At 44.1% G+C, this 26,296-nt stretch overlaps 1 protein-coding gene across 1 annotated transcript in view; it reads left to right on the forward strand.

Annotated features, from left to right (window-relative positions):
* EPHX2 (epoxide hydrolase 2) overlaps nucleotides 1–24,897 on the forward strand; it is an 87,019-nt gene extending 62,122 nt beyond the window's left edge. The window contains exons 13-19 of the mRNA XM_048516744.1: nucleotides 6,816–6,890; nucleotides 8,680–8,728; nucleotides 10,290–10,392; nucleotides 11,796–11,865; nucleotides 12,476–12,556; nucleotides 13,215–13,273; nucleotides 22,088–24,897. Of these exons, the coding sequence (XP_048372701.1) occupies nucleotides 6,816–6,890; nucleotides 8,680–8,728; nucleotides 10,290–10,392; nucleotides 11,796–11,865; nucleotides 12,476–12,556; nucleotides 13,215–13,273; nucleotides 22,088–22,172 (522 nt within the window). The 3' untranslated portion in view covers nucleotides 22,173–24,897. The remainder of the gene's footprint in view (nucleotides 1–6,815; nucleotides 6,891–8,679; nucleotides 8,729–10,289; nucleotides 10,393–11,795; nucleotides 11,866–12,475; nucleotides 12,557–13,214; nucleotides 13,274–22,087) is intronic.
* The last annotated feature ends 1,399 nt before the right edge of the window (nucleotides 24,898–26,296 follow it).

The following is a 26,296-nucleotide window of genomic DNA, read 5'->3' on the forward strand; positions in this document are numbered from 1 at the left end:
CAGAATGTACAGAGCAATACTTTGCCTGTGAACCCAACCCCAGCCTTGTAAGTCTCTTGGTGAGCCAAGAGTTGTTTTTTCCCCCAGGTTGAGGGGCGGGGGGGGGGGGGTGCAGCTATAGCTAGACATTGGCCAGTGGATAGTGGCCAACTCTGCTGCTTTTGCCTGAGGGGGCTTTGCCCAGTCTAGCAGTAGAGAAAACAGCTTTACACATCCCAGACGCCAGGACTTGAGGCTTTCTCACATGAGGCAGGGAACAGTTGGCTGCTTTGGTGTGTTGAGCAAAATACCAGCTCAGCTGAAAGGGATTTCTGGGCATACAGAGTGTTTCCTTGTCATTCTCCTGCCAGGCTCATAGTTCCAATTAAAGGGATGAATTATTGAAATGGTCCAATTTCCTCTCAAGGTTATTGCTTTCCAGGGCTTGTTTTGGCAGGCGTTGATTATGCAAATGCATTTCTTCCCCAAATTATCCTCCATCTTCACTTTCACTCTCATTTGGGAGGGGGCAAGAGTTTTACTCTGTGCAGGCACCAAATTGCCTTCAAAGGAACACTGCTACTTAGATAGGCGGTCCTCCACCTCCAGCCTGGTGGGCGTCCCAAGTGAATGAAAGCATTTTAAACTGGTATGGACAACATGTTTTCCCAGACTCCCATGGTCTCCTGTTTCTGAAATCTTACCTAAGGGGTGGTACAGACTTTCCCCCACAGCCAGTAAAGCTGTGCAATACCCACCATTTCCCAGCCAAATCATGGACTCCAACATTTTTAGTATTATCTTTTTCTGTGGGGGTATGCATCTAAAATGCACTAGTCAGTAGCTGTTTGTAGAATCACAAGGCACCATGTGTATTCATGAAGTACCACAGTGGCATGTATGTTCCATACCCTCTGCTAGGTGAAAGCATGTTTATGGTAGAATCTGACCATTGTGTGACCAAGGATTTTGACGTTCATATCCTATTTCCCCGTGCACAGAGAAGTTCCTAGCACAATGTTCCCGTGTTCATCTTTCTTGAGTTAAGAAACATTGGAAACTTAGCGTCTTTGTAATACTTTTTAACTTAAGGGTCTCTGCAAGCAGAAACTGTCTGCAAGAAGAGTTGTACAGTGATCATCCAAGCCAGCAATTCCAGCTAATCAGCAGTTTAGCTTCCAGGATAAGGCATAATAGCGGCCTTTTTCGCATTCACAGCTCACCACAGATTTTCCCAGCGGTCAAACTTCTTGTCTTGGAAATGTTTTCTGGGAAATCAGGCTACATCCCTCCATCCCTCCTTCATTCCCCCCTTGTCTTTTCAGTTGTATTTATTCCAGGTGCTACGGCTGAAAACATATTATTGCTAATGGTGGAAAGATATCATCCATGATGCAGAACAACTCTCCCACCAACCATACCTTTTAGTGCAGGTGCTCTAGAGTTACTGCACAGTTATAAAGAAGCAGCAATTCAAAAATGTCTCAGCCTCGATTTCTACCATTAAAATGGCCCACACAAAATTGTAGCAAAAAAAAACACCAAAAGACTGGAGCAGGCATTATTACCTGAAGGAACATAAACACGTAGTTCATCCTCACCGTTACCTCAAGAAACATAAACATGTATTCCACCTTCATCATTACCTGAAGGAACATAAACATGTAGTCCACCCCCTTCATTACCTTCAGGAACATAAACATGTAGTACACCCCCACCATTACCTGAAGGAACATAAACATGTAGTCCACCCCCATCATTACCTGAAGGAACATAAACATGTAGTCCACCCCCATCATAACCTGCAGGAACATAAACATATAGTCCACCCCCACCATTACCTTCAGGAACATAAACAGGAACATAAAGTAAAATCCTTAAAGTAACAGCTGCACTCTGTACAATTGGAGGTTAAAATACAGGACTCAACCATTCTTCGACTGGAATATCAAAGAGAAGGCCTTGAGACTGAGAAAGGTACCAGAGGATTCAAATCTAGCAAAAGTTGAGTTAAATAAGAAAATTGTTACAGTCCTGGCCCAACATTTGAAGACTGAGAAAATTTACAGTCATTTTAAAAAAAACCCAAAGTGAAGGTCTGTGCAGACATTATCACCTATTTTCATTCTAAAGAATGGCAGAGCAGATTCTGGAAGTGCACAGAAACCAACCATCAAAACGGAAGTCAAGGACATAATTGTGATGAGGGACATTCCCTTAGGAGTCCTACAGAAAAGGAAAGTGTATGCATGCATTTCTGGTGGACATTTTGGAAAAAACACATTAGATTTGCACAGTTTACATGGGAAGGGTTTTTTTTTTACTTACAAGGGGAAACAGCAAGGAATCACTTCAATAGTGAGTGCCAAAGAGTTATGTAAGAAAATTTTAAAAGACTCTAAATGAAGATGTTTTGTAAGATCAATTAAAGATCCAACAAGCGGGGAAGTAAATGAGTCTATTGGAGACAAATGATAAATAAAGCTAGGAGGGTAAATTCTGTTATAAGATTAAGAGAAGGGGATAAAGGAGGGATGAGGGAACAGGTTTATTTTAAAAGGGGGGACTTTGATTATGGGAAACTAGGTTAGAAGGATAAGGTGTTTTTGCTTTGTTAAAAATTGTCTCAATTTTGAAGTTGATCAATTAGTGTATATAAATCTTAATGGGCTTAAAGTTTAATATACCATGAAGAAATGTGATGGATAAGATTGACAGCAGGGTGTGGATGGAAAGTCATTTAGTTAAAAATAATTTGTTTATGTAGTACCAACCGTTGTTTTGTAAGAAGTTCAGGGCGACTGGATCACCGATGCCTTGTCCCTCCCAATGTTGTAGTTTGTTGTAGACATTATAACATTATAAAAATGTTATTAAAAATCAAATGAGCAGCACAGTTTGCATCAGACATTTCTCAGGATGTGATCCAGTTCTGCACATTCCAGTACGCAGAAACATTCTAGTATGCAGAAACTTCTGGCAAAAAAACTGGAAAGTGGATCCGCTCACGAAATCAAATCTCTCCATAGCTGGCAATTCCAGCCTTGAAAAAGTCCTAATCAAGGCCAAGGACAAAAAGAAAGCAATGCCATTGTTTGTGGTGCCCACGGCTAAGGAAAAGGAATATAAAAATAAACAGTTTTCATCCTTATGGACCTCAAAGAAGCAGAGATTACAAGAACCTCAGATACAACAGAATGTCCAACTACAGAACGAGAAGATCAGAAAACCAATTCCGTCCGGGCAAAGGAGACAGAAATCATTCCTCTAAAGGAGCTCCCACCTGACTGCTTAATAGGTGGAAGACACCAATCCTTTGCTCAGATATGGTTGCTCTCCATCTCAGACCAGTGGGTAATACCTCTGTCTCTGTTTGGGACAATACCATTTACAATACAGGACACTGCCATTTGGCCTTTTATCTTCACCAAGAGTGAAAAATCCTGGTCACCTATTCCCATACCTGGATGACATTCCCATTGTAACTACCAAAACATACAACCAGCTTAAACCATATTGGGTTCTTATATCATTACAGGGTGGCTATGTTCAAAAACATTTATTGAGGATTTATGCTCACTGATGAAGATTGCAGGTCGAAAACGCTTTTGTTTGCGCGAGGTGGTGTGAAATTTTCTCTTCACAGTGATGGGATACGGCCCTATTCAAAGTCCTAATACCGAAATAAGGGCTATTCCTCCTCACATGAGGTGGTGGTTGTTTATCTCCATGAAGCAAGATTACTTCAATATGTATACAGGTTTATAATTTACAGCTTACATCTCCCAATAAGTAGAAGTCTCTTTTTAGTAGTCACGTCAGGACTATTGCTTAAAGAGTTCCAGAGAACACTATATGATATATCTGATGAAAGAATCCATGTTGGAACATCCATGAATGTGATACTCACTCAGAACTGTGTAATATGCTTATGAGCACTGGACTTTATATTATGGGTCTATACATATATTTGTGAAAATGTTTTAGTACATATGATAAAACACGTGAGAGACTGTACAGATATGTATAACTTATAGGAGATTATTATTCTTTAAATTTCTCACGTTAAGCTTCTGTTTCACTTTATAGGTAATGTATAGGTGTTATCATTATTGCACATAGTACACATTTAATATTAATTGGCAGCTAAGAGTGCAACGTGTTTTCTTTGTCGACATTCCCATATCGACATTCCAACCTACTTATCAGATCACCTGCAAAACCTCAGTTCATAAAGGATATTAAGACCACCATACTCCCCTCTCACGGTTTCCTTATCACCCATCAGAAGAGCTATCGCTCATGAAGACTCTGATCCACCTGGGAACAACCATCAACACTTTCTGGGGAAAGTCTTTCTCCCTTTGGAAAAGCAGAAGAGTAACACAGACATTTAAAAAGTTGTGTGGGAGACAAACAGCAGAAATAATGAAACCGTCATAGATGCTGGAATTATTCATCTCCACTATATGGTTCCCTGGGGCAGGTTCCACATGAGAACCCTACAATGGACTTCACTCCCCTACCAAAAAATGATTAAGTGGTGGAAACACAAAAACATTGTAATTCCTCTACAAATAAAAAACTGCTGTGGAGGATGCACGTCCTGAGTCAGGGAATATCGTTCCTCCGATCACAACAGTCTGTGTTTATGACAGATGCCATCAGACTAGGCTAGGGAGCCCATTACCTATCACACTTGACCCGAGGTTTATGATCCAACCAGGAAAAAAATGATACAGCATAAAGTGGTTGGAATTGAGGACTATCAGAAAAATTGAGGCTATCAAAAAAATTGAGGGCTACAAGCCTTCAAACACATGGTCCAGGGCAAGTCAATATTGATCAAGACAGACAACACAACTGCAAAAGTCCACATACGCAGATGAAGAAGAAAAGCTCAGGCTCTGTCTATGGAGGCCAAGAAACTATTACAATGGGCAGAACGCCACCTACTGGACCTGAAAGCTCAGCACATTAAGGGACGTCTAGGTAGACTGGCTAAGTTAAGGGACATCTAGGTAGACATTAAGGGATGTCTAGGTAGACTGGCCACGTCTAGGTAGACTGGCTAAGTCGAACTCAGATAGACTATGCAGAAGTATTCAGGAAGATCGTAGAAATATTTGGCCAGCCAGTGATAGACTTTTTGCATCAAGCAAAAACAAACTTGTCGAGGTTCCAGGAAAAAAGAGCAGAGGGGACAGATGCCCTCCTGACAGAATAGCCAGGGAGCCTCCTTTACGTTTTCTTCTCGACTCCCCTGTTGGAGAGGCTGCTCAGCAAAATCAGGAAGGAAAAGGCAACTGTAATAGTAGTGACATCTTTCTGGCTCAGAACTCATTCAAATGTCCCAACGATCTCCATGGCACCTACCCAAGAGACATGACTTGCTCCAACAAGGACCCATTCTTCATTAGGATCTGAACTAGTTAAATCTGATGGCCTGGTATTTGAAAGGACTTCCTTGAAAGAAGCTGATTTCTCTGAAGCGGTTGCAGAGATCATGATCCATACCAGGAAGCCTTCTACTAAGTTTTCAAGAGCTGCTTTAAGAGAAATAACATTGTATCAGACCATTCATCTAGTACTACCCATAAGAAGATAAGGGGCTGAGAGAGTTTTTTGTGACTAACCCAAGGTCACCCAGCAGGAATGTAGGAGTGTGGAAAAAACATCTGGTTCACCAGATAAGCCTCAGCCTCTCAGGTGGAGGAGTGGGGAATCAAACCCAGTTCTCCAGATTAGAATCTACCTGCTCTTCACCACTGCACCAGAAAGTGGGGAAGGGATAACCCTATCATACCGTTTGTGGGGAGGAGAAATATCTGTCCATACGTCAAAGTTAACTGGGAGGAAAATGGGATGAGCTTGTGGTGCTGTTCTTTAGGTAAAAAGAAACCAAAACCTCCTTCCCCAGTGTATGACACTGGAAAGCATAGCTCAGCATGACTAATAAGAGTGCCAGGGCCGACAGCGACTCCTGGGTTGCTTTATGGAGACATTTGTATCTCCAGAAGTGCACATTTTTCTTCTTTTGTTTCCTTTTCTCTTTAGTCGCTTTACAGAGCAGAATCAGCAGAGAAGTTCAATTGCAGGAAGACAGAATGTCCCCTTTTCTCACATGACAGCTGAACAAAGCCCAAGTGAGGAGAGCCAGGCCCCCAGTGCTTCTTACTGTTTGGACCAAAGGCCCTACATGCCCCGATTTGCAGGGGTTGTGGTGCTGGTGAAGAATCAGAGCCCATTAAGAAGACAGGAAGGCAGACTAGTCTTTTTAACTCAGCTTTAATCCATTTAATTGGTGTAATTAATCAACTGAAACTCGGTTGCATATTAACTCCCTCTTTGAAGCACTGCAGCTCATAATAAGCAAAAATGGATCCCTGGAGGAGATCTGAGCAGTGAGAATGGGGCTGGCGAAGGTGGGGCAGAATTTGGTTTATCTGATGTGTTGGGGCTTTGGGGTTGGGGGTGTTGGCCATCAGCCAAAGCGAAAAAGATTGTACTGTGATGGGTTCAGAAATAGGGAGGGGGTGTGGCCCAGTAATAGAACATCTGTTTTGCATGTGAAAAGTCCTTGGTTCGGTTCCTGACATCTCCAGTTAAAAGGATAAGGTAGTAGATGGTGTCTGACCTCTACCTGAGACCCTGGAGTGTTACTGCTGCTCAGAGCGGACAGTATTGACTTGGATGAACCAATGGTCTGATTCAGTGTAAAGCAGCCTTGTGTATTCAACAGCACTCTCTCATTAGCCCCCCTCCCCTAGTACCTTGTACCCCGCTTGGGGAGCAACCTTGTATGAGTTCTTTGTATTTGGCTTTTCTCCTGACAGGGTGTGGCAGAGGCTGAACTGGAAAAGAATCTGAGTAGGACTTTCACACTCATGATCCGGTCAACCAAGAAAGAGGTCAGTGAGTTCTGGGGATGGCTGTGGCCAGAGAGGGAAGATGAAGAAGAGTTTGGATTTACACTCCACCTTTCTCTTCTGTAAGGAGACTCAAGGTGGCTTACAAGCTCCTTTCCCTTTCTCTTCCCACAACAGACACCTCGTGTTGGGCTAAGAGAGTTCCGAAGAACTGTGACTAGCCCAGGGTCACCCAGCAGGAATGTAGGAGTGTGGAAACACATCTGGTTCACCAGATAAGCCTCTGCCACTCAGGTGGAGGAGTGGGGAATGAAACCCGGTTCTCCAGATTAGAAGGTCTATGGTGGCCAGCGCTGAAGTTCTTAAAAGGGAGGGTAAAGCAGATGTCTGGAAATCATGGGTACCTCTGCCCAGTTTCTGTAGGAGATGACTGTAACATAGGTGCCGAATAACCTACGTAATGTCACTGTATGTATTGGCAGCCAAAAAGATTCATGTCAAACTCTTGCCCTGATATTTAACATATCTATATTGCAATCTATATTGTGCTCTGTCCCCAACATTTTAAAATCTGGTGGTTGTAAGTTTTTCAGGCTGTGTGTCTGTGGTCTAGTAGTTTTAGCTCCTAACATTTTGCCCGCAACTTTGGGTGGCATAACATAGATGCAGGTGAAATATGAGGAGCTAAAACCATCACACCACAACTACACAGCCTGAAAAACCCACAACAGCCAGTTGAGTCCGACTGTGAAAGGCTTCAACGATACAACTTTAAAACTGCTTTTAACCTTGCTGTCTTTCCTTTCATTGTCATATGCATTATTGCTTGACCTCTGTTAGATTTGTTGTGGCCTGACACAATAAATTTTACCCACCTACCACACAGGAGAATTTCTCAGTTGCATATCATGCTTGACTCATCAGAATAAAGTTCAAGATGTGCAAATTCTTCAAAGTTTGAATGATAATGTTGAGTCTTGCAAATAAGAACTTTGGCTTAAAAATCCAATTTTCTTACCCTTAAGGGGTATAGAGAAGGGCTCTGAAACATGTGGACAATATCGGATGAAATCTGAGAAACTTGAGCGAGGATTCCATAGGATTTCCAAAGCAAAGACCACTTCTCTGCCACTAATAGAAGCAGACCACATTACTATTATTTGACAATACTCAAACTAAGAAATTATAGGCAAACTGACTTAATGGTTTCTGTGAGCTTGAGAATTGTTCCCATCTTGGCACAAACTTTACTTATCTTGTCCCTCACATTTTTTTTAAGTGCAGCTGAATTCTAGACAGTCCAGAGAACGCTCAGCTGGTTGCACCGTTGGTCTGACCCCTTATAGCAATTCATAGATTGGGGTGCTGTGTGGTTTCTGGGCTGTATGGCTGTGTTCTAGCAGCATTCTCTCCTGATGTTTCGCCTGCATCTGTGGCTGGCATCTTCAGAGGCATCTTCAGAGATGCCAGCCACAGATGCAGGCGAAATGTCAGGAGAGAATTCTGCTAGAACATGGCCATACAGCCCGGAAACCACACAGCACCCAAGTGATTCTGGCCGTGAAAGCCTTTGACAATACAAATGTATAGATTCTTTAGAGAGTTAGCTTTTTCTGGATCTGAAGGAAGTCCCCATCATCTTCCCTGCTCCCTTGCACATTTGACTACCCTGTGACCTTCAGTTTTCAGCTGCTGAGCTTAGCAACTCCAAATCCCTTAGATCCACCAAACAATCTGCAGAGCTGCATGACTTTTCTCCCCCCGTGCCCCACCCTGTACGCTGACCTGGCTGCTAACCCCACTTTGTTCACTCAGTTTGCTTTTCTTACAGGATCATCTGCCTGGAGGTTCGGTTAATGTCAGCAAAGTACGAGAACGAGGTAAGAGGGTAAGCCAGAGGCAGAAGAGGAGGTCCAGCACCATCACCATGGGATTAAATGTGGTTCTTAACCACGTACTTCTTCATATGTTTTGAGAAGAGTATCTTGTTTATTCTGAAAAGTGCACTTCAGCCTACGGTTGCTAAACATTGGTGACAGGAAGTGCAGTCAGGTCACAGCCAACATATGGTGACCCTGTGGGCTTTTCAAGGCTGGAGACATTCAGAGGTTGTCTGCCATTGCCTGCCTCTGCCGAGCAGCCCTGGACATCCTTGGTAGTCTCCTAACCAACCAAGGCCAACCCTACTTAGCTTCCAAGCTTTGACAAGATCAGGCTACCCTGAGCCATCCAGGTCAGGGTTCCTATAGATTAATGCAGTGAAATTTTAAAAATTATTCAGTGACACACAACAGTTTTCAGATACTGCTGTGCTGACAGTGTGGAAACAGATGTGAATGAAATGTGTGAGTTGACAGGAGCTGATAGGCAGGCATGCAGCTGTGTACGAGTTCAGAAACATTCTTGCTCGAAGCTCTGGGTTCTGCCGTTTCCAATTGATTGTGGCATCAGTGGCACATTCATTACAACCTAGGACTGAGGCTGGCTGGGGGCATTTCACAAACATCTCCATTTGAATAAGGAGAGGCGTTTTTAGGGTGATAACTTAAAAGGAATGCCAAAACCTTTCTGTTTTGTGATCAACTTAGATCACCCGTGAGACATGTACAAGAGTGCCTTGGCCACTTTTTAAATAGGCTTACTTTACCCTTATTAGTGATGTCAGCAAATGGCCAGGACTAATGGTCTGTATAGCATTGGAACAGCACAGCCAGTGCCTGATCCCTGATTGGTTAGAATCACCTGAAGAATGAAAAAAATTAAGAGCAAAGTGGTCACAAACCATAACAAACATAGAAAAGAGAGTAGGGAAAAGTTATGAATGTTTATCAAGAAAACAGATTTAAGAAGAAGAGTTTGGATTTATATCCCCCATTCTCTCCTGTAAGGAGATTCAAAGGGGCTGACAATCTCCTTTCCCTCCCCCCCAACAAACACCCTGTGAGGTGGGTGGGGCTGAGAGAGCTCCGAAGAACTGTGACTAGCCCAAGATCACCCAGCTGGCATGTGTTGGAGTGCATAGATGAGCCTCCACAGCTCAAGTGGCAGAGTGGGGTATCAAACCTGGTTTTCCAGATTAGAGTGCACCTGCTCTTAACCACTACACCATGCTGGCTCTCAAGTTTGGGAGGGGGTTGTACCTCAAAATCACTGGTGGTAGCGAAAAGTGCTGTCAAATCACAGCCAACTTAACAATGATCCTGTAGTGTTTTCAAGGCAAGAGATGTTCAGAGGCGGTTTGCTGTTGCTTGCCTCTGCATAGTGACTTCCTTGGTGACCTCCTATCCAAATACTAGCCAATCCTGCTTAGCTTCCAAGATCTGATGAGATCAGGCTAGCCTGGCCTGTCCAGGTCAGGGCCCAAAATTACTTTTTGGGAGCGAAAGAAGTAAATAACGGAGAACATGGATCTCAGCTATTGTCACCTTCCTTGTGCTACAGGAGGCCTGCTGGTGGGACTTCCTGAAGATCCCCCTCCAAGTTCCCTTTTGCCAGAGCCTGTACTCCAGTACTATATCCAGCAGTATCAGAAGTCTGGATTCAGGTAACTGCAGAGATGATCTCCCTTTGAGTCTTCTTTGAATGTGAAAATGACTTTGTTGATTCCAGGTGGCCCTTGATGTTGTTACTGTCTGAAGTGGTCCACAGATATTGGTTGCTGACTCTTCATTTTATGTCTCCCTTTTAACCTCTCAACTCTTTTGATTGGTGTTGTCATGGCTTCTATTTTTTTTCCTACTGTTTTAATTTTTTCACTTTATGTTATATTTTATACGAAGTTTAATTTTTATACTGTGAACTATCCTTGAGCCAGAAATGTGACAAGCAGGATATATTTTATTTTTAAAATGTTATTTCTCCTCTCTAGAGAACCTGCCCAAGGTGGCCTACAAAATAAAACATAATGGAAAAGAAGAACAGGAGTTTGGATTTATACCCTGCTTTTCTCTCCTGTAAGGGACTCAAGGCATTTACAAACTCCTTTCCCTTACTCTCCCCATCACATCCCCATCTTTTTCCTTTTGGGGGGACTTCTTGGGAAGAACAGTAGAAAGTTTTGGATTTATATCCCACCTTTCTCTCCTGTAAGAGACTCAAGGTGGCTTATAAGCTCCTTTCCCTTCCTCTCCCCACACCTTGTCTGGGACTGAGAGAGTTCTGAAGAACTATGACTAGCTCAAGGTCACCCAGCAGGAATGTAGGAGTGCGGAAACACATGTGGTTCACCAGATAAGCCTCTGCCACTCAGCTGGAGGAGTGGGGAATCAAGCCCGGTTCTCCAGATTAAATCCACTTGCTCCTAACCACTACACCATACTAGCTCTCAACATTAAATGTTATTAAATTCCAGAATTAAAAACCCACCCAGGTCATAAAAACATTGCTCATTGAGCAGCTTAAAATAAGAGAAAGAAAAATAAGAAATAAAAGAAATAAGAAAGCACATTATAGATAGATTTTAAAAGATCGTCCTGCCTCCATTAAATATAAATTAAATATACACAGTCCATTTTCTAAACAAATAAACTGGTGTATGTTGATATTGGGCTAAGCATCTATCAAAGAGAGGTTACACTTGTTGCTTTCTTGTGGTTAGCACTAGGGTTATAGGCCTGTGACGTACATAGTCTTAAAACATATTTCCTCATACTCACTTAACCAAATGGTATTTGCAATCATAAGACCAGTGCTAGACACTTGGGGCAAATGCAGTTTTTTCATGCTTTTTACAATTGCTTCCAGAGAGGTCTGGCAGTCCACTGCTAGAAACAGAGATGCTAGTCAAGGAAGAGGACTCCTTCCCTGCCTGATCCAACAAGGCTGTATCATGCTTGGGGACTCCAACATAGCTTATACTAAGAGGGCTACATAGCTGTGCACTGGACATGGGTATAGCAGCAGCAAGAACTTCTAATAACCCTGTTTTTTACCGTTTTTGTCTTTCAGGGGCCCGCTGAACTGGTACCGGAACATGCCAGCAAACTGGAAGTGGAACGCCTCTGCCCAAGGCAGAAAGGTATTGGGAGTGGGGGAAGAAATGGTGCATCCTCCTTGGAATTCTAGAAGTTTGTGTTGTCTACGCATTTTCATCCTGTCCTTTTATCCAAGGACACCGCACCGGGTTCTCGCTCCTCTTGGGGCCGCAACGGGAGACGAGAAAGTTCTGTTCCGCTGACGGAATTCCCAGTCTGTCAGCAGAGACTTACTCAGCAATCCAAGCTACTGTCTCCGTACAGCTGACGAGACCCAAGTTCACATTTCTGCTTTGGTCAGGAAGGTCACCGAGTAACCACAGGATGGTGACTACCTCAGCTTAACCTGCTTTTTCATGACCCTTCATGAGTCGGATAACAAGGCATCTACGCTACATGAGGCCAATTTTTACAGCAAGAGACTAGCATAGCTAATCCTTTGAGATTTGCCTCTATAGTATTTTCAGTGCTGCTTCTTGGTCCCCATGTGTTATTTCATTTCTACCACCAGGGATGATTGTTCACAAAAGATTTAGCACCTTCACATGAGCTTTCCCTGCTCTGCATGTCTCCTCAATGGGCGACTTGTACGATAGAGGAGGGCTTTTCCTGCTGCAAATGATCTTCACTCTTGTTGCCTTTTAAAATCCACAGATCAGAGTCCCAGCTTTGATGGTCACTGCTGGGAAGGACAAAGTTCTACATCCAGCCATGAGCAAGCACATGGAGGAATGGGTGAGCAGACCATGCAGTCATCTTGTACAGGGGGCCACTGACACGCCTGCGGAATACACAAATCAGTTGTCATTTGGGCAACACAAATCAGTTGTCATTTGTCCCTTCTCATTGGTCATCTGGGTCAAGAATTCCCATTGAAAGTTCAGGGTCTAGATGCTAGAAGATCCATAAACTAATTGAACTCAGTGCCCCAGAAGTAGCAGCTACACTTTGTCATCAGTTGAAACCAACTCTTCTTACCTCTTCCTCCCTTGGCATTGGTTTTCAAAGGAAAAATACAGCTAACCATCTTGTCCAGTTCATTTTCTTATCTTAATAACAGTATGCTTGGGGCCGGGGTGGGGGTGGGGGTGGGGGGAGGAGACCTTTCTCCAAAACCAATCAGGGTGACTTAAGGCACCACTTGGCTACTATTTTTATTTTTGGAAACACTCGAATTGCCCAAGACTGGCAGTGGCTCTTTAAAGCTTTCCCAAACTGAAGCCTTTTGACTGAGGGTGTTAGGGACTGAACCACTGTTTTTATGCAAGTAGAGCATGCACTCCACTCTTGCGACATGTCCCCTAGGGCACACTCCTCTTGAATGGTGCGGTGCAGCTGCACATTGAACCATGATTATCTTGGGATGGATTGATCTTAACCTATTCTTTTCTAGATCCCTCAGCTGTCCCGTGGCCATATCGAAGAGTGTGGACACTTTACACAGATGGAGAAGTAAGTGGTGAAAGGGTCTGATAAACACACAGATTTTTCATATTCTTTGCTAAAATTTCTGCACCAAAAAAGAAATATATATATGTTTTAGAGGTCAAGATGTCCTCAGTCCAAAACAACAAACCATCAAAAAGCGTGTACAAAACTGAAGTAGAATACTTTTCGTCTGGCACCTAAAGGTCAATGTGATAGGACAGATTTCAGCTAGGAGTTCTGTGGTCCTGGCGCCACAACAGAAATGGCCCTGCACTAAAAGCATGCTGAGCAGTGGAGGCTTATCTGGGGAATTCAGATTAGCCTGTACACTCCCACACACACCAGCTGGGTGACCTTGGGCTAGTCACAGCTTCTCGGAGCTCTCTCAGCCCCACCTACTACCTCACAGGGTGTTTGTTGTGAGGGGGGAAGGGTAAGGAGATTGTAAGCCCCTTTGAGTCTCCTACAGGAGAGAAAGGGGGGATATAAATCAGTGTCATACAGAATCCAGCTATGGAGATGGTACTTACATATGGATAAAATTCATGGGTGCAAATCATATGATGCATATCTGAGTAAGAATTCAGTCTCTTCTGGCTGTGTTGCTTTTGGATGGGGTGGACACTGCCTGAAGCACATGTACATGCAAATTGCTGTTTTCACACAAAAGTACCATGTCAACATTTTTTTTACATGCACCCAGAGCTGGGGCAGGCCTGTATGCTTCTATTCCATCACCGCAAATAAATTGTGTGTTAAGATGGTTGATCTAATTTGAGTTCTAATTATTTCTAACATCACTGTACTAATAATATTTGATAAAGTTAACACGGAAACACAATACACCAACTCACCCCACCCCACCCCCCAAAAGCAGCTCAAGAATCTCAAAATAATTGTCAGAATCAGTACTGGTAGATCAGTGGGGATATGTTTTTTTAAAGTTTCACAATTATGGCAGAAAATCAGAATGGGCTTGATTGGAAATGGAAATTATATTAGAGGTTTTTCTCTCTGTTAACTGAGGTTATGTAAATAATCAGGGAGGTTCATTTCTTCTGATTTGTTTTATGCATTTGCGGCTAGCAAGTCATTGGTATACAGAACTATAAATTACCCGTGTCGTGTGGTGAGAGCATCAGTGTCCATCTACATGTTACGAAGTCCTCCTGTTCTTTGGAGGAGAACACAAGCACTTTCTACCATGCGTGGTGTGCGTTTTGTCCCTCCCTATTGCACACTGGCTCTTTTCCCTTTGTTCAGAGCAATAGCAGCTCCATGGGGTGGTGTGAAGACATGAAAACTGTGGTGTGTGTGTATGTGTGTGTGCACGCAATAAAGCTACTTCTCCCGCTTGGTATCTTTGTGCCAAGAAGATGCCATGGCCAAGAGATACCAGTATCCTGCCCCAGGCTTCTTGGAAGAAAGGCAGGATAAAAATGCATAATCAATAAGAGGCATCTGCAAAAACCATACCAAGATCATTTTAGCACCCCGTCTATTAAAGTTTCTGTGTTCCAAGCCCTTCCCCCCCCCCATGCATGTGCAAATGAGAGCAGCATTTGCATTTTCTCCATAAAGCTGCCTGCCTCGTTGCCTCCACCTTCTCTGTGCCCTTTCATTCATCTGTGTTTCTCAAAATTGCCTTGTTCTAATGTCACAGCAGCCATTAATAAAAAGAGAAAAAAACCCAGAGATATGCAGGAAGGCAGTTAAATGAACTGCTGGGTGGAATTGCATTTCGAGACCATTCCCACTCAGAAGATGATAAATTCTAATGGCGAAATAAGTAAATCAGACTGGTGGGGAGGCGGTAGGGCTCTTGGTAAAGACTCAAACCCACGCACACAACCCCTGTTTTACGGGGAAGAATAAAACCTTGCAGGTTAAACTACCAGGTAGAATATTGCCCTGAATTTATGGCACGTATACAGAAAGGATCAGGATCAGAAGAGTGGTAAAGAACGTAACTGTTCCATAGGTGTCAAACTTGCGGCCCTCCAGATGTTATGGACTATAGTTCCCATCATTCCCTGCCAGTGTCATGCTGGCAGGGGATGATGGAAACTGTAGTCCATAACATCTGGAGGGCCACGAGTTTGACACCTGTGTGTTAGACAGTCCAAAGGCAAGGGAAATATTCTAGCGCTGAACTGTCATCAAGAGTGTGTGGAGATACCTGTAAGCACAGAGGGCAAAGGGAAACTAGAGAGAGGCCTCTGGGATCCTTTTGTGCCGACCAGGGTTGTCAGCATGCTGAAGACAATCAGCTCCTTTTCCTTCATCCAGGCTGTCCAATTCTTGTACTCATTTCATGTATGGAGCAAGCAAAGAATCCATTTGGAACCAGTGGAGCAAGATTGAAGGAATTCTGTCACCCAAGAATAGTCTATCAGGCCCATGGAATGAAAGTGTGGGAACAGCCCTCTCAGGATCAGACCAAAGATCTGCTCAGCCCCACTTACTTTCCAACAGTGGTCTGTGAGATGTTTTTAGGAAGGCTACTGGTGAGCTTGAGGGCAACAAGGCCTCCTTTCCCCTTCATTTCCAGTTCCCGCAATTCAGAGATATACTGTCTCTGAACTTGAGGGTTCCATTCAGTTACCTCAGCCAATAGTTAGTTGATAAATATTTCTTTCTCTGGAAATACGTCTAACCCTCCCTGGAGGCTGGGGAAGTGGGGCTGGCATTCTATTTTTTAAAAACGTTTAACCTCCAGTGGCCTTCACCACATATTGTAGTAGCAAATTCCATTTGTTCATAATGTTCTGTGTGAATCATAGAATCGTAGAGTTGGAGGAGACCACAAGGGCCATCAGGCCCAACCCCCTGCCATTCAGGCACACTCAATGAAGAGCCTCCTTGTGAAAGGGTAGTCAAGGCAGCCCTGTTACAGTAAGCAAAATGCAATTACTACTTGCTCAAAAAAGTGGGCAAGCCTGATCTGGAACCTTTCTGTGGGGATCAGTGCATATTGGCTGACCTTCTTAGACCTGCTGGTGCTGAGAAACCATCTCTTTTTGGCCAGTGGTGTGGATATGGGTGTGGAGGGGTACACGTCTGCAGTCCTTGCTTGGTGGCACCTTTTAGTTCTACCAATGCAAGGCCATTACAGGGTCCTGGCACTGTACTTGAGAGCACAAGGCCGGAGTTGTGCTCTGTATTGCTTTTTGAAATATGCGTTTCCCAGTTGAGAATTTAAAGGAAGTTCAGGGAGTAGGAATCTGTTTCCGGGAATTAGCCTTGGAGCTGGCATCTGTAACAGGAATCCTGCTTCCCAATTCTGAAGGGCTGGTGTACAGCAGGCCAAAGGGAGAAGGCCTTGAAGTAACAGCCAGAAAGAAAGAAAAAAGGCTCCACAAGGAGAGAACCCAGGCCTGGATTAATATTGAAAAAAGGTCCAGCAACGTTTGGCAAGAGCTAGAGAGAGAGCCAAAGTGGGCCTAGAGCACTGAAGGAGGAGAGCTGAAAGTGCTGATCGGGGTGGGAGAGAGGCAGAGCAGAGTCTGGCAGAGAGGAGCCTGGTCAGCTCTGGAAGAAAAAGGATTCTGTCTCTCAGCAGAGTTGGCTGACAGAAGTCCAGTCCCCTGTCTAAGCTGTGCATGCTTCTATGCCAGAGAGGAGGAGGCCCTGACTGGAGTGCAGATTAGAAGTGCCCCTTCAGGAGCTTGGCGGTTTTAAACTGTCCAGACCTATCTTAGTCTGCCTTGCCCCTGGGTGTATCCACCAGAATCACCAGTCTGGGAGAAGCCAGTCCAAGAGGCAGTGAAGCTTTACATTAGGACTAGTGGGAGAGAGGGAGGCCAAGCCGCACATGTGAATCTCCTGGGGCTTGGACTGTGTGTTTGGGCAGTGATCAGTGGGTGGCTTGGAGCAGTGAGGAATAGTGTCTGTGTGCTGCAAGGGAATTTATTAGTTCAAAGCTAAGTCTTTCCTTTAAGAGACACCTGCGTGTGTCGGGTGTGCATATGAATCTGAAGTAACATCTTAAGATAAACTTATTCTAGGAAACCAACAAGCCGCTAGAAGCCTCTCCCAGTTTACTCCGTTGGAGAAGCCTTTGTGAAAGCCAGCAAATAAACGTTTCAGTTTTGTTCACCTTTTAAAACCTTTTCCAGTCATTGGGTATTTTGTGTCAGGGTGGGTCTGTGTTCTCTAGTCAGGGTGGTGACCTTGTGGAAAATCAGTAATGAGGCAGAGGAAAATATATTATTGGTGGCAGAAGCATGAAAGCAGAACTTATATATATAAGGAGCGCCCATACGTTACATTGGCGGCAAAGCGGGCGTGGATCACATTGGTAACATCTGAACTACAGTCCCAAACACGAGAAGAAGACCCACTTTTATTCGCTTTTTTTCTGATTTTGTGGAGAATTAAAACTGTGAAATTTTCTCCTCACAAATGGCACCACCTAAGACAATAAAAGACAGCTGGGTGAGGGAAAAGCCCCAGAGACAGGTGATGTAGAAACACCTAAAGAAGATCCCTTTCAGGATTAGGGGAGAGCATGAAACTAAAACTGGCCAGTATAGATGCTGAGATTAGAGAAAGCTAAGATGGCTTCTGGAGTTGAAAAGAAGCAAAATTAGAGGCTAGAGTGATGGCTGAAATGAAATGCTTGAAGGTAGGGGGTGGAAACGGTTAAACTAGCAGCCACGTGGGCTGAAAGCGCCAGAAAAGAAAGAGTTTAAAGATGGCGGGAAGTCGCGAGGCAAAGCATGAGCCATGAGTATTATTGTTTGATTTGAGAGTGAGGGAAATGAAGCTCAGAGTGAGCTGCCCCATCCCCACATTGTTGTGGAATTTCCCTCAGCAGATGGAGAAAATGGAAACAGTTTCCACAGGGTTGCCCAAGAGTACCAGATGAACTGGAGGGGAATCTTTTTTCCCAAACGCTGATGGGAAACCCTCAGAATGGCACCCAGAAGATGCAGTTGGAAGCATTAACGCTTTAACCCCTGCAAGGTGTACCCTTTGCTAACGCAATAGATCCAGGAGGCGAGAAAACTCCTTAACAGCTTCGACTTTGTGAACCAGGCTGAGTCTGCAGCAGATCCAGAGTTGCAGATGGACAGTGTTCATGCTGACAGGTGCCAAGAAGACCAGAGCGGCATGAGTTCCTGTAAGGAAAGAACGGAAGGAGACAGCCGAGCTTGCTGACCCCAAAGCCATCAAAGGTATTCCAGTTCAGTGCCACAGCGCAGTTCCAGAGGTGGAGGAAGTCAGTTGGTTAACGCCCTCCCGACGCGCTACCCAGCAGTGCAGCTGAATCCATCGTTCCTTGGCGATAGCAGTACCAGGAAGATCGCGAGAGGCGGTTCCTGAGAGGAAAAGGAGAGCTGCTGCTTAAAAAAGCGCCTCCCAACGGTCGAAGCCGGTGCAGCTGGAACGATCGTTCCTCGCGGAGCAGTACCCAGGAGATCAGCGAGATGCGGTTCCTGTGAGGGGAAAAGTGAGGCGGCTGCTAACGCCCATCCCACATGCCCAGCGGTGCAGTTGAACAAATCTGCTCAAGCGGAGCTGCATCACCGGAAGTTAAACGCAGACGCGATTCCTGAGGAGGGAAAAGGAGGCTAAGACGAATTGCAACAAGTTCGCCTAACCAACTTTGCATCGCAGGAGGTTCCAGTTCCTGAAGCGGATCCAGAATCCAGCAAGAGCCGGGACAGTGTTGTGCAGGACATGCTTAAAGCGGGATAGTGCAGGTCTGGTAAGGAAACACCAAAATGAACTGGAAAGCAGCAGCAGCCGCAGACCTCAACAGAGCGTTTCCAGCAGCCAACGGAGAGAATTGCTGTTGAAAGCCCAACATTACAGCTGCCCGGCAGAAGACGAGGAAGTTGAAGTTTTGTATACCTGACTCGTCAAGAGGAAACTTGAGGGGGGACCGGGGAGGCCAATCTGACCGCATAAAAATGAAAGGGTCTGATGGCGCATTATTTGGATGCAAGTATGTGTGTTCTGTGGTAGAGGGCAATTGTATGAACGCGGCTTTATGATGAAATGACAAAGGCACTTACCTGGGCCAAAAGAGGCAAAGTGGTAAAGAAAGCCAGAGTGTAAAACCTCAAACTTTTGATTTGGCAGAAAGGAGGCAAGTTTAGGAAGGAAATTTTACTTTGGCTCTTAATGTGGTGTCACCATCCAAATTCACCACTACACGCTAAAAGGCAACTTAACCTTGCCATGAGTGAGCATGAATGTCCAGTTGGATTTGGATAACCCACCATGAGGAAGCTTTCCCTACTGGAGGGAAAAAAGGAAAATTTACCCTGTGCTTGTATAACTCCACCACCAGTAAACATACATCTGAATAGAAACAGGTAATGACTTGAAGAGAATGCATGCTAAATAAGAGTACCGTAGGAGTTTAAAAAACGCTTGCTGAAATATGAAAATGCGTATTGCTGTGAGAATGTTATTGAAGTATAAATATAGGATTGGCGGTAAAGTTTAACCTAGGGTAAGAATGTTTTATGGTGAAGAAATTGAACTTTAAGGTAAAAGCTGAATGCATAAACGAAAAATGTGGAAATTCATGAAAAACTGTTTAGTTTTGCTAACGTAGTAGCAGCTTTATTTACACACATTGCTGCAACGAGGCTTGTAGCCCCTGTGGAGGGTCCCAGGTCGTTTAGGGAAAGGGGACATATGTAACTAATCCTGTCTCACTCCTGAGAGGGCTGTGTGCATTACAGGCCAAAGGAGAAGGCCTTAGCAACAGCCAGAAAAAAAAGAAAAAAGGCTCCACAAGGAGAGAACCGACCTGGATTGGCTGAAAAAAAAGGTCTTGTAACGTCATAAGGGGAGGCTAGGGGAGCCAGTGGGCCTAGAGCACTGAGAGAGGAGAGTTTGAGTGCTGATGTCGGGGTGGGGAGAGAGAGCAGAGCAGAGTCTGGCAGAGAGGTGAGTCTGTCAGCTCTGAAGAAAAGGATCTTGTCTCTGTTGAGTTGGCTGACAGAAGTCCAGTCCCTGTCTAAGCGGTGTATGCTTGACAGAGAGAGGAGGGAGGCCCTGATCTGGAGTGCAGATTGAAGTGCCCTTCAGGAGCTTGGCATGTTTTAAAACTGTCCAGACCTATCTAGTCTGCCTTGCCCCTGGGTGTGTATCACGCAGAATCACCAGTCATGGGGAGAAGCTCAGTCCAGAGGCAGTGAAGCCATATCAATAGGGACTAGTGGGAGAGGAGGAGGCCAAGAAGCGTGCCAGAATCTCCTGGGCTTGGACTGTAATGGAATTGTGTGATCAGTGGGTATTGGAGCAGTGAGGAATAGTGTCTGTGTGCTTAAGGGAATTTATTAGTTCAAAGCTAAATCTTCCTTAAGAGACACTCATGCGTGTGTCGGTGTGCATATGAAGATCTGAAGTAACATCTTAAGACAAACTTATTCTGAAGAGCTAACAAAGCGTTAAACCTCTCTCCAGCTTCTACTCCGAGTAGCTCTTTGTGAAAGTTTCAGCAAATAAACGCTTCGAAGTTTTGTTCGTCACCTTTTAAAACCTTTCCAGTCATTAGTATTTTTGTCTGTGTGTCTGTGTTCCCCAGTCAGGGTGGTGACCTTGTGGAAAATCAGTATTGAGTGGGCTATATAGAGGAAAATATATTATTGGTGGCAGCGCAGAAAGCAGAACTTATATATATATGAGTGCCCTTTCGTTACAACTGGCAAGGCAACTGAAGTCTGTTTCTTATTATGCTACCCAGAGAAGAATTTCTCCTCCTCCTCCTCCTCCTCCTCCTCCTCCTCCTCTTCTTCTTCCACTGATGTGGTCGTGGGAGCACCAGTTAGCTTCTAAGGTGCAAGTAGGAAAGGGAGTCAATCTCACCCTCCTGCTTGGCTCCGACCTCAAATACTTTTCTGGCCAAAGCTGGGATATGCAAGTAGCAGGACCCCTTCTGATTCAGGCCTGGAGAAGCCTGGCCATCTGTGCTTCAGTTCCCGGGGATCACACATGCCTTTAACATGGATGTGGAGTTGAGTTGAGAATTTACATCAGGGTCAGAATTCTTCCACTTAAAAAGAATAAAAATAAAAGTTCCCAGGTCCTTATGACTGCAGGTAGTGGGTTTGAAAATTGGCAGGCGGAGAAAGGCACCTTCAAACCAAGTGCAGAACTTTCCAAATCTTTGTGATTTACCTGCCTCCAGCTCCATCTCTGCCTTTACCACTCTAATGTGCAAAATTTTATTTATTTTTTAAAAAAACATTCAAATTCAATGAAACTGCTAATGGTGGGTTCAGAATAGTGTATGCTAACTACTTCTTTTGTGGACATTTTCCAGATTGTGAAATGTCTCATCTCAGAATATGAACTAGTAGCGTAGGTCTTTTTAATGGGCTGATTGCACTTAGGACCAAATACCAAGTCATTTAGATAATGATGACATTATAAACGTTGATGACTTGCATGATAATTATGGTGAATATGTACCTAATATTTATGTAGCATTTTAAAGTGTCCCAACAGGTTGCTCTGTGGTTTTGACAGTTCTTGCAGCTGTCCTGTAATGTACGACAGCAATTGTATTCCCCGGTTTTCTAGCCAGAGTACTTGAGGCTGCAGACTTTGTAGGGAGCTCAGAGCAGAGCAAGGGTTTGGTCTGGGAACACTGAGATTCTTGCAGGCCATGTTCTTAGTTGCTGAACTGTCCCAGCTGTTAATATATCATATATTGGTTCAAAATGAGACATGGAGTGTGAAACAATGTACACAGCATGGAATAAATCTGCACCATGTGCCCAAGAATAAATGTGTGCACTCTGGGCACAGACATTTAGGTGCTTCTTTCTGCATCAGTATACTTCTTTTGCCAATGATGTGTTTTCCCCACAGGCCTGCAGCTCTGAACAAAATCCTCATTGAATGGCTGGAGGAAGTTCACAAGAATACTTCTCTGCAAACAACTGCCAAACTCTAAGCAAGACTCCCAGTATCCCTCCTGCCTGAATGCTCACGGGCTGACTCAGGGGACTGTAGAGGAATTATTCAGAAAGCATTGAAGTTGACATATATTTTCATATAGATGGTTTGCACAAATCTGATTAGAGGCTGTTAGGTTGCCAGAAACCAGCTGCTGAGACCAGAGGAGAAAACTCTTGAGGTTTTTCTTCATTATGTGCCTTAGTCCTTTTTCCAGCTAAGCCACGCAACCAGCGTTTTGGAGTTCAGCAGGGAGAAGGGCGCTGTTGTGCCGCTGTGGTTGATTTCACTCCCAGCTAGTGTTGAAGCAAGAGGAGGTAATGGTTTTGTGCTTCACATGGGGTGGAAAAATGCCTTCGTTCAGTCCTGGACCCTCATCTGCTCATCTTGTTTGTTGAAGCTTACTAAGTTTAGAGGCAAAATAGAAACTAAGAAAACCGTCCAAGGCAATTCGTACATTTTCTAATTAGTATTGTGTGTCCTGGCGTAACATTGTTGGTCATTGTTGAAGCCGGAGCCTATGAAATGCTTTGGGGTTAACTCCAGCCCTGCGAGGGTGAGCTTCCCACCTCCTGTGATGGTCTGCAGTTTTTCTTTTCTTTTTCAAAAATAAATACAGCTATTTTCTCAATTAAGCTAGTTAAAAGATTAAGCCAGTTAAAGTGGATCTGGGCATTTTGCCTCTACCAAGAGGAAAATGGACAGAAAAGCCCCCCTTGCTGTTTTTCTGCATGATGTAGAAAAACCAAAGGAAAGTTGCCTTGGAAGCAAGAATTCAGCTAAAAGATGCTGAGACCAAACTGGACATTATGGCGGGGGATCTATGAATGTGTCCCTTATGGGGTTGGTTTTTTTGCACCTCCATTGCAGTTGGGTAGGATTTAACCTTTTCCTTACATTATTTTCTCAACCTTAAGTCTCTCTCCTCCCCAACTTATTTGTCCTATGGGAGAAACATAAAAGCCCCTTCCGCACACGCAAAATAATGTGTTTTCAAGTCACTTTCACAACTGTTTGCAAGTGGATTTTGCTATTCCGCACAGCTTCGAAGAGCACTGAAAACAGTTTGAAAGTGCATTATTCTGCATGTGCAGAATGAGCCAAAGAGATTACTTAGAAACAGAACCAAAAGGTTCTCAAAGGGTCATCTAGTCCACCCCCTGCACAAATCAGGAAATTCACAACTACTATCCCAATGACCCATATTCTATGCCCAGAGGAAGACATGTTTTCCTCTAGAGACCAAATAGCAGTTCTGCCTGTTTAGTGCCTTTAATGCTCCCTATTCCTCCCCCCACCAGGAGCTCAGGATAGTACGGACGGTCCCCGTTTTTCTCTTTTAACTTTCTTATCCCAGCAACCCTGTAAAGTGGGTGAGGTCTAGACAGGTGGAGGAGCTGAAAGTGGATCTTCCAGATCCTAATTTGATACCCTAGCCACTGCAGCATACTGACACTCAAATTAGAACAAAGGGCACTTGACCTTTCCATGGCTGCAAAGAAACCAACTTTGGATCAACTCTTCAGAAATCAGTCCAGGATTTTGCTTTTTCCTCTGTGGGGAGGGATGATTCCAAGCCCTATTACCAAAGCTGTTGTCGTCAGTGCTACCACCAAGCTACAGCTGGGCCTGACTCTTTCTCTCTGTTGAACCTGCCTCATACAGTTGTTGCACAGATGGGAGAATAGCTCATCTTTATTTGAGTTTAACAGTCCAAAGGCCAGATGGGAGAATAATTGAGCTCCCCAGAGAAAAGGTTGGGATAAAAATGTGCAAAAGCAGGCAAGATCTCTACTGAGCATCCTAGTGAGTCTTGAATGTGAGTATTAAATGCAGAATTGAGCTTCACGCTAATCTCAGCTTTTAGAAAAAAATTGGGGGCTCACATCTGCAGGTTATCTTTGGGATGGTAGAAATAATTTGTGTTTGATATCTCAGGTGCCAGATGAGTGGCCAAATAAAATTTCTAATAGTCTGGGACAAATTTGTGAGTCCTGGAAAGCTCCTTGTCTCTTTCCGCATCTAGAAGCACGAAAAGAAGCACATATTGGGTATGACCGTGCAGGTAACAGAATTCAGCTTTCTTTGGTTCGGAATTTGGATTTCAGAATCTTAATCTACCGTCCAGTTATAACTAGAGATGTCGGAAACCCAGGTTCAAACCCCTCCTTTGCCATGGAAACTTGATGGGTGACCTTTGGGGCAGTTACACGCTCTCATTGTCAATCCTGGCAAGTATTTGGATGGGAGACCTCCAAGGAACACTAGGGTTGTGAAACAGAGGCAGGCAATGACAAACCACCCCCGATTGTCTCTTTCCTGGAAAACCCTTCAGAGTTGCCATAGGTCAGCTGTGACTTGACAGCACTTTACACACGCAAGTTCCTGTTAACTGCTTTTATTGCAAACAAAATATTTTTCTTCAGAAAACTGGTAACTGGAATAAAAATTCACAAATGGTATTTTTAATAGCATGGAGTAGTTCCTTGCTGGGACAAAGGGAGAAACTGAAATGTTGGGTTTGGGGATAGTAGTTTCTTTTTTCTTATTGAGGCTGCTGCAGGGATCCATTCTGCTGTTCCTGTGAGTGGTTGCTTCTGTAGATGAAGATGCCTTATCCCAGTGGTGGCAAACCTTTGGCACTCCAGATGTTATGGACTACAATTCCCATCAGCCCCTGCCAGCATGGCCAATTGGCTGATGGCAGGGACTGATGGGAATTGTAGTTCATAACATCTGGAGTGCCAAAGGTTCACCACCACGGCCTTATCCCATGTCAGAATATGGGTATGCTGTCTCCTCTGACTGGCAGCAGCTCTCCAAGATCCCTGGCAGAGAAAGATCATTCTCAGCATCTGCACCTAGGGTTGCCAGTGAAGGCGAACGTCTGAAAATATAGGCCTGAGTGAACCAAAGTATAATAGAACTATAGATTTGCCTTATGTTAGCTGAAGGCAGCATATTCAGTAAACCTAGAGATTGCCAAATATCTAAGAATAACTTGTACTTACAGACGTGTTATAAACCATGCTTATCTAGCTGTTCATGATTCTACCAGTATTCTCTGTCCAAAGTTATTTCTGCACCAGGTCAGGCTGACCCTAGTTAATGAAGGAAACTTGGGAGAAGCAGCAGCCAAGTTGCCTACAATTTTGTATTGATAAGAAAAACTAATCTTTGCTAGAAATAAGGAAGCTAACCTTTGCCAAATATAAGCATCAGCAGTAGTTTTGTCTCAGTCCTGCTTGTTTAGTGGCTGTATTTGCCTATAAAACAAACCTTGACATTGCTGTTGATTCTGTGAAAGAGACCTGTTTCTTACCCCTGCAATAAGATTTTTTTTCTTTGTTTTCTCCTTATTATGCACAATAAAAATTTCTTTTTGAGGCTCTCTCTGTGTATCCTTTTAATTCATACTCCCAGTTGACAAACCCATCTTCCAGTGGGTCAAAATTACATATGATAGCTGTGGCTTGGGGAAATCCTGGAGGCTTGGGAACAGTGGTTCGGGATTGTGGAGTAGATAGCTTAGCAAGGATGTGATACCATGTTCTATTACAGTGGTTCTCAACCTGGGGTTCGCCTTTCACAGGGGTCGCCTAAGACTCTCTGCATCAGTGTTCTCCATCTGTAAAATGGATACATTTTAGGATTGGGGGCCACCACAACATGAGGAACTGTATTAAAAGGTTGCGGCATTAGGAAGGTTGAGAACCACTGTTCTATGATGTCATATCCAGGTCAAATGTTAGCCTCTTAGATTATCCTCCCTGTGAAATCACTGCCCACCAAAATTCAAAGTTGAACATTTCTTTTTCACATTATTTCTCCCTGCCTTTTTTCTCCACCTCACATCACTTGTAGGCTTCTGTGTGAATGTATACTACATGTCATAATCGTATGATCCTAAATATTTGTGCTGGTATAAATACCTGCTATCCAGTGATGTTTCTCTGGACCTACAGAATCTCACAGAATCCACTTCAGGTTCTTCTCAGTGTTGAGGAGAATCACCCACTCTGTAGTCAAGCTAACAGAAGCTCCACCTCTCCCTCAGTCCTCAGCTGGGCTTTGGCCTTTAGTGTCTTTATAGGCAGTAGTCAGTCAGTTTTTCTAGTTTTT

Source organism: Sphaerodactylus townsendi, linkage group LG01, assembly GCF_021028975.2.
Source record: "Sphaerodactylus townsendi isolate TG3544 linkage group LG01, MPM_Stown_v2.3, whole genome shotgun sequence".
In the NCBI taxonomy this organism is placed as follows: Eukaryota; Metazoa; Chordata; class Lepidosauria; order Squamata; family Sphaerodactylidae; genus Sphaerodactylus; species Sphaerodactylus townsendi.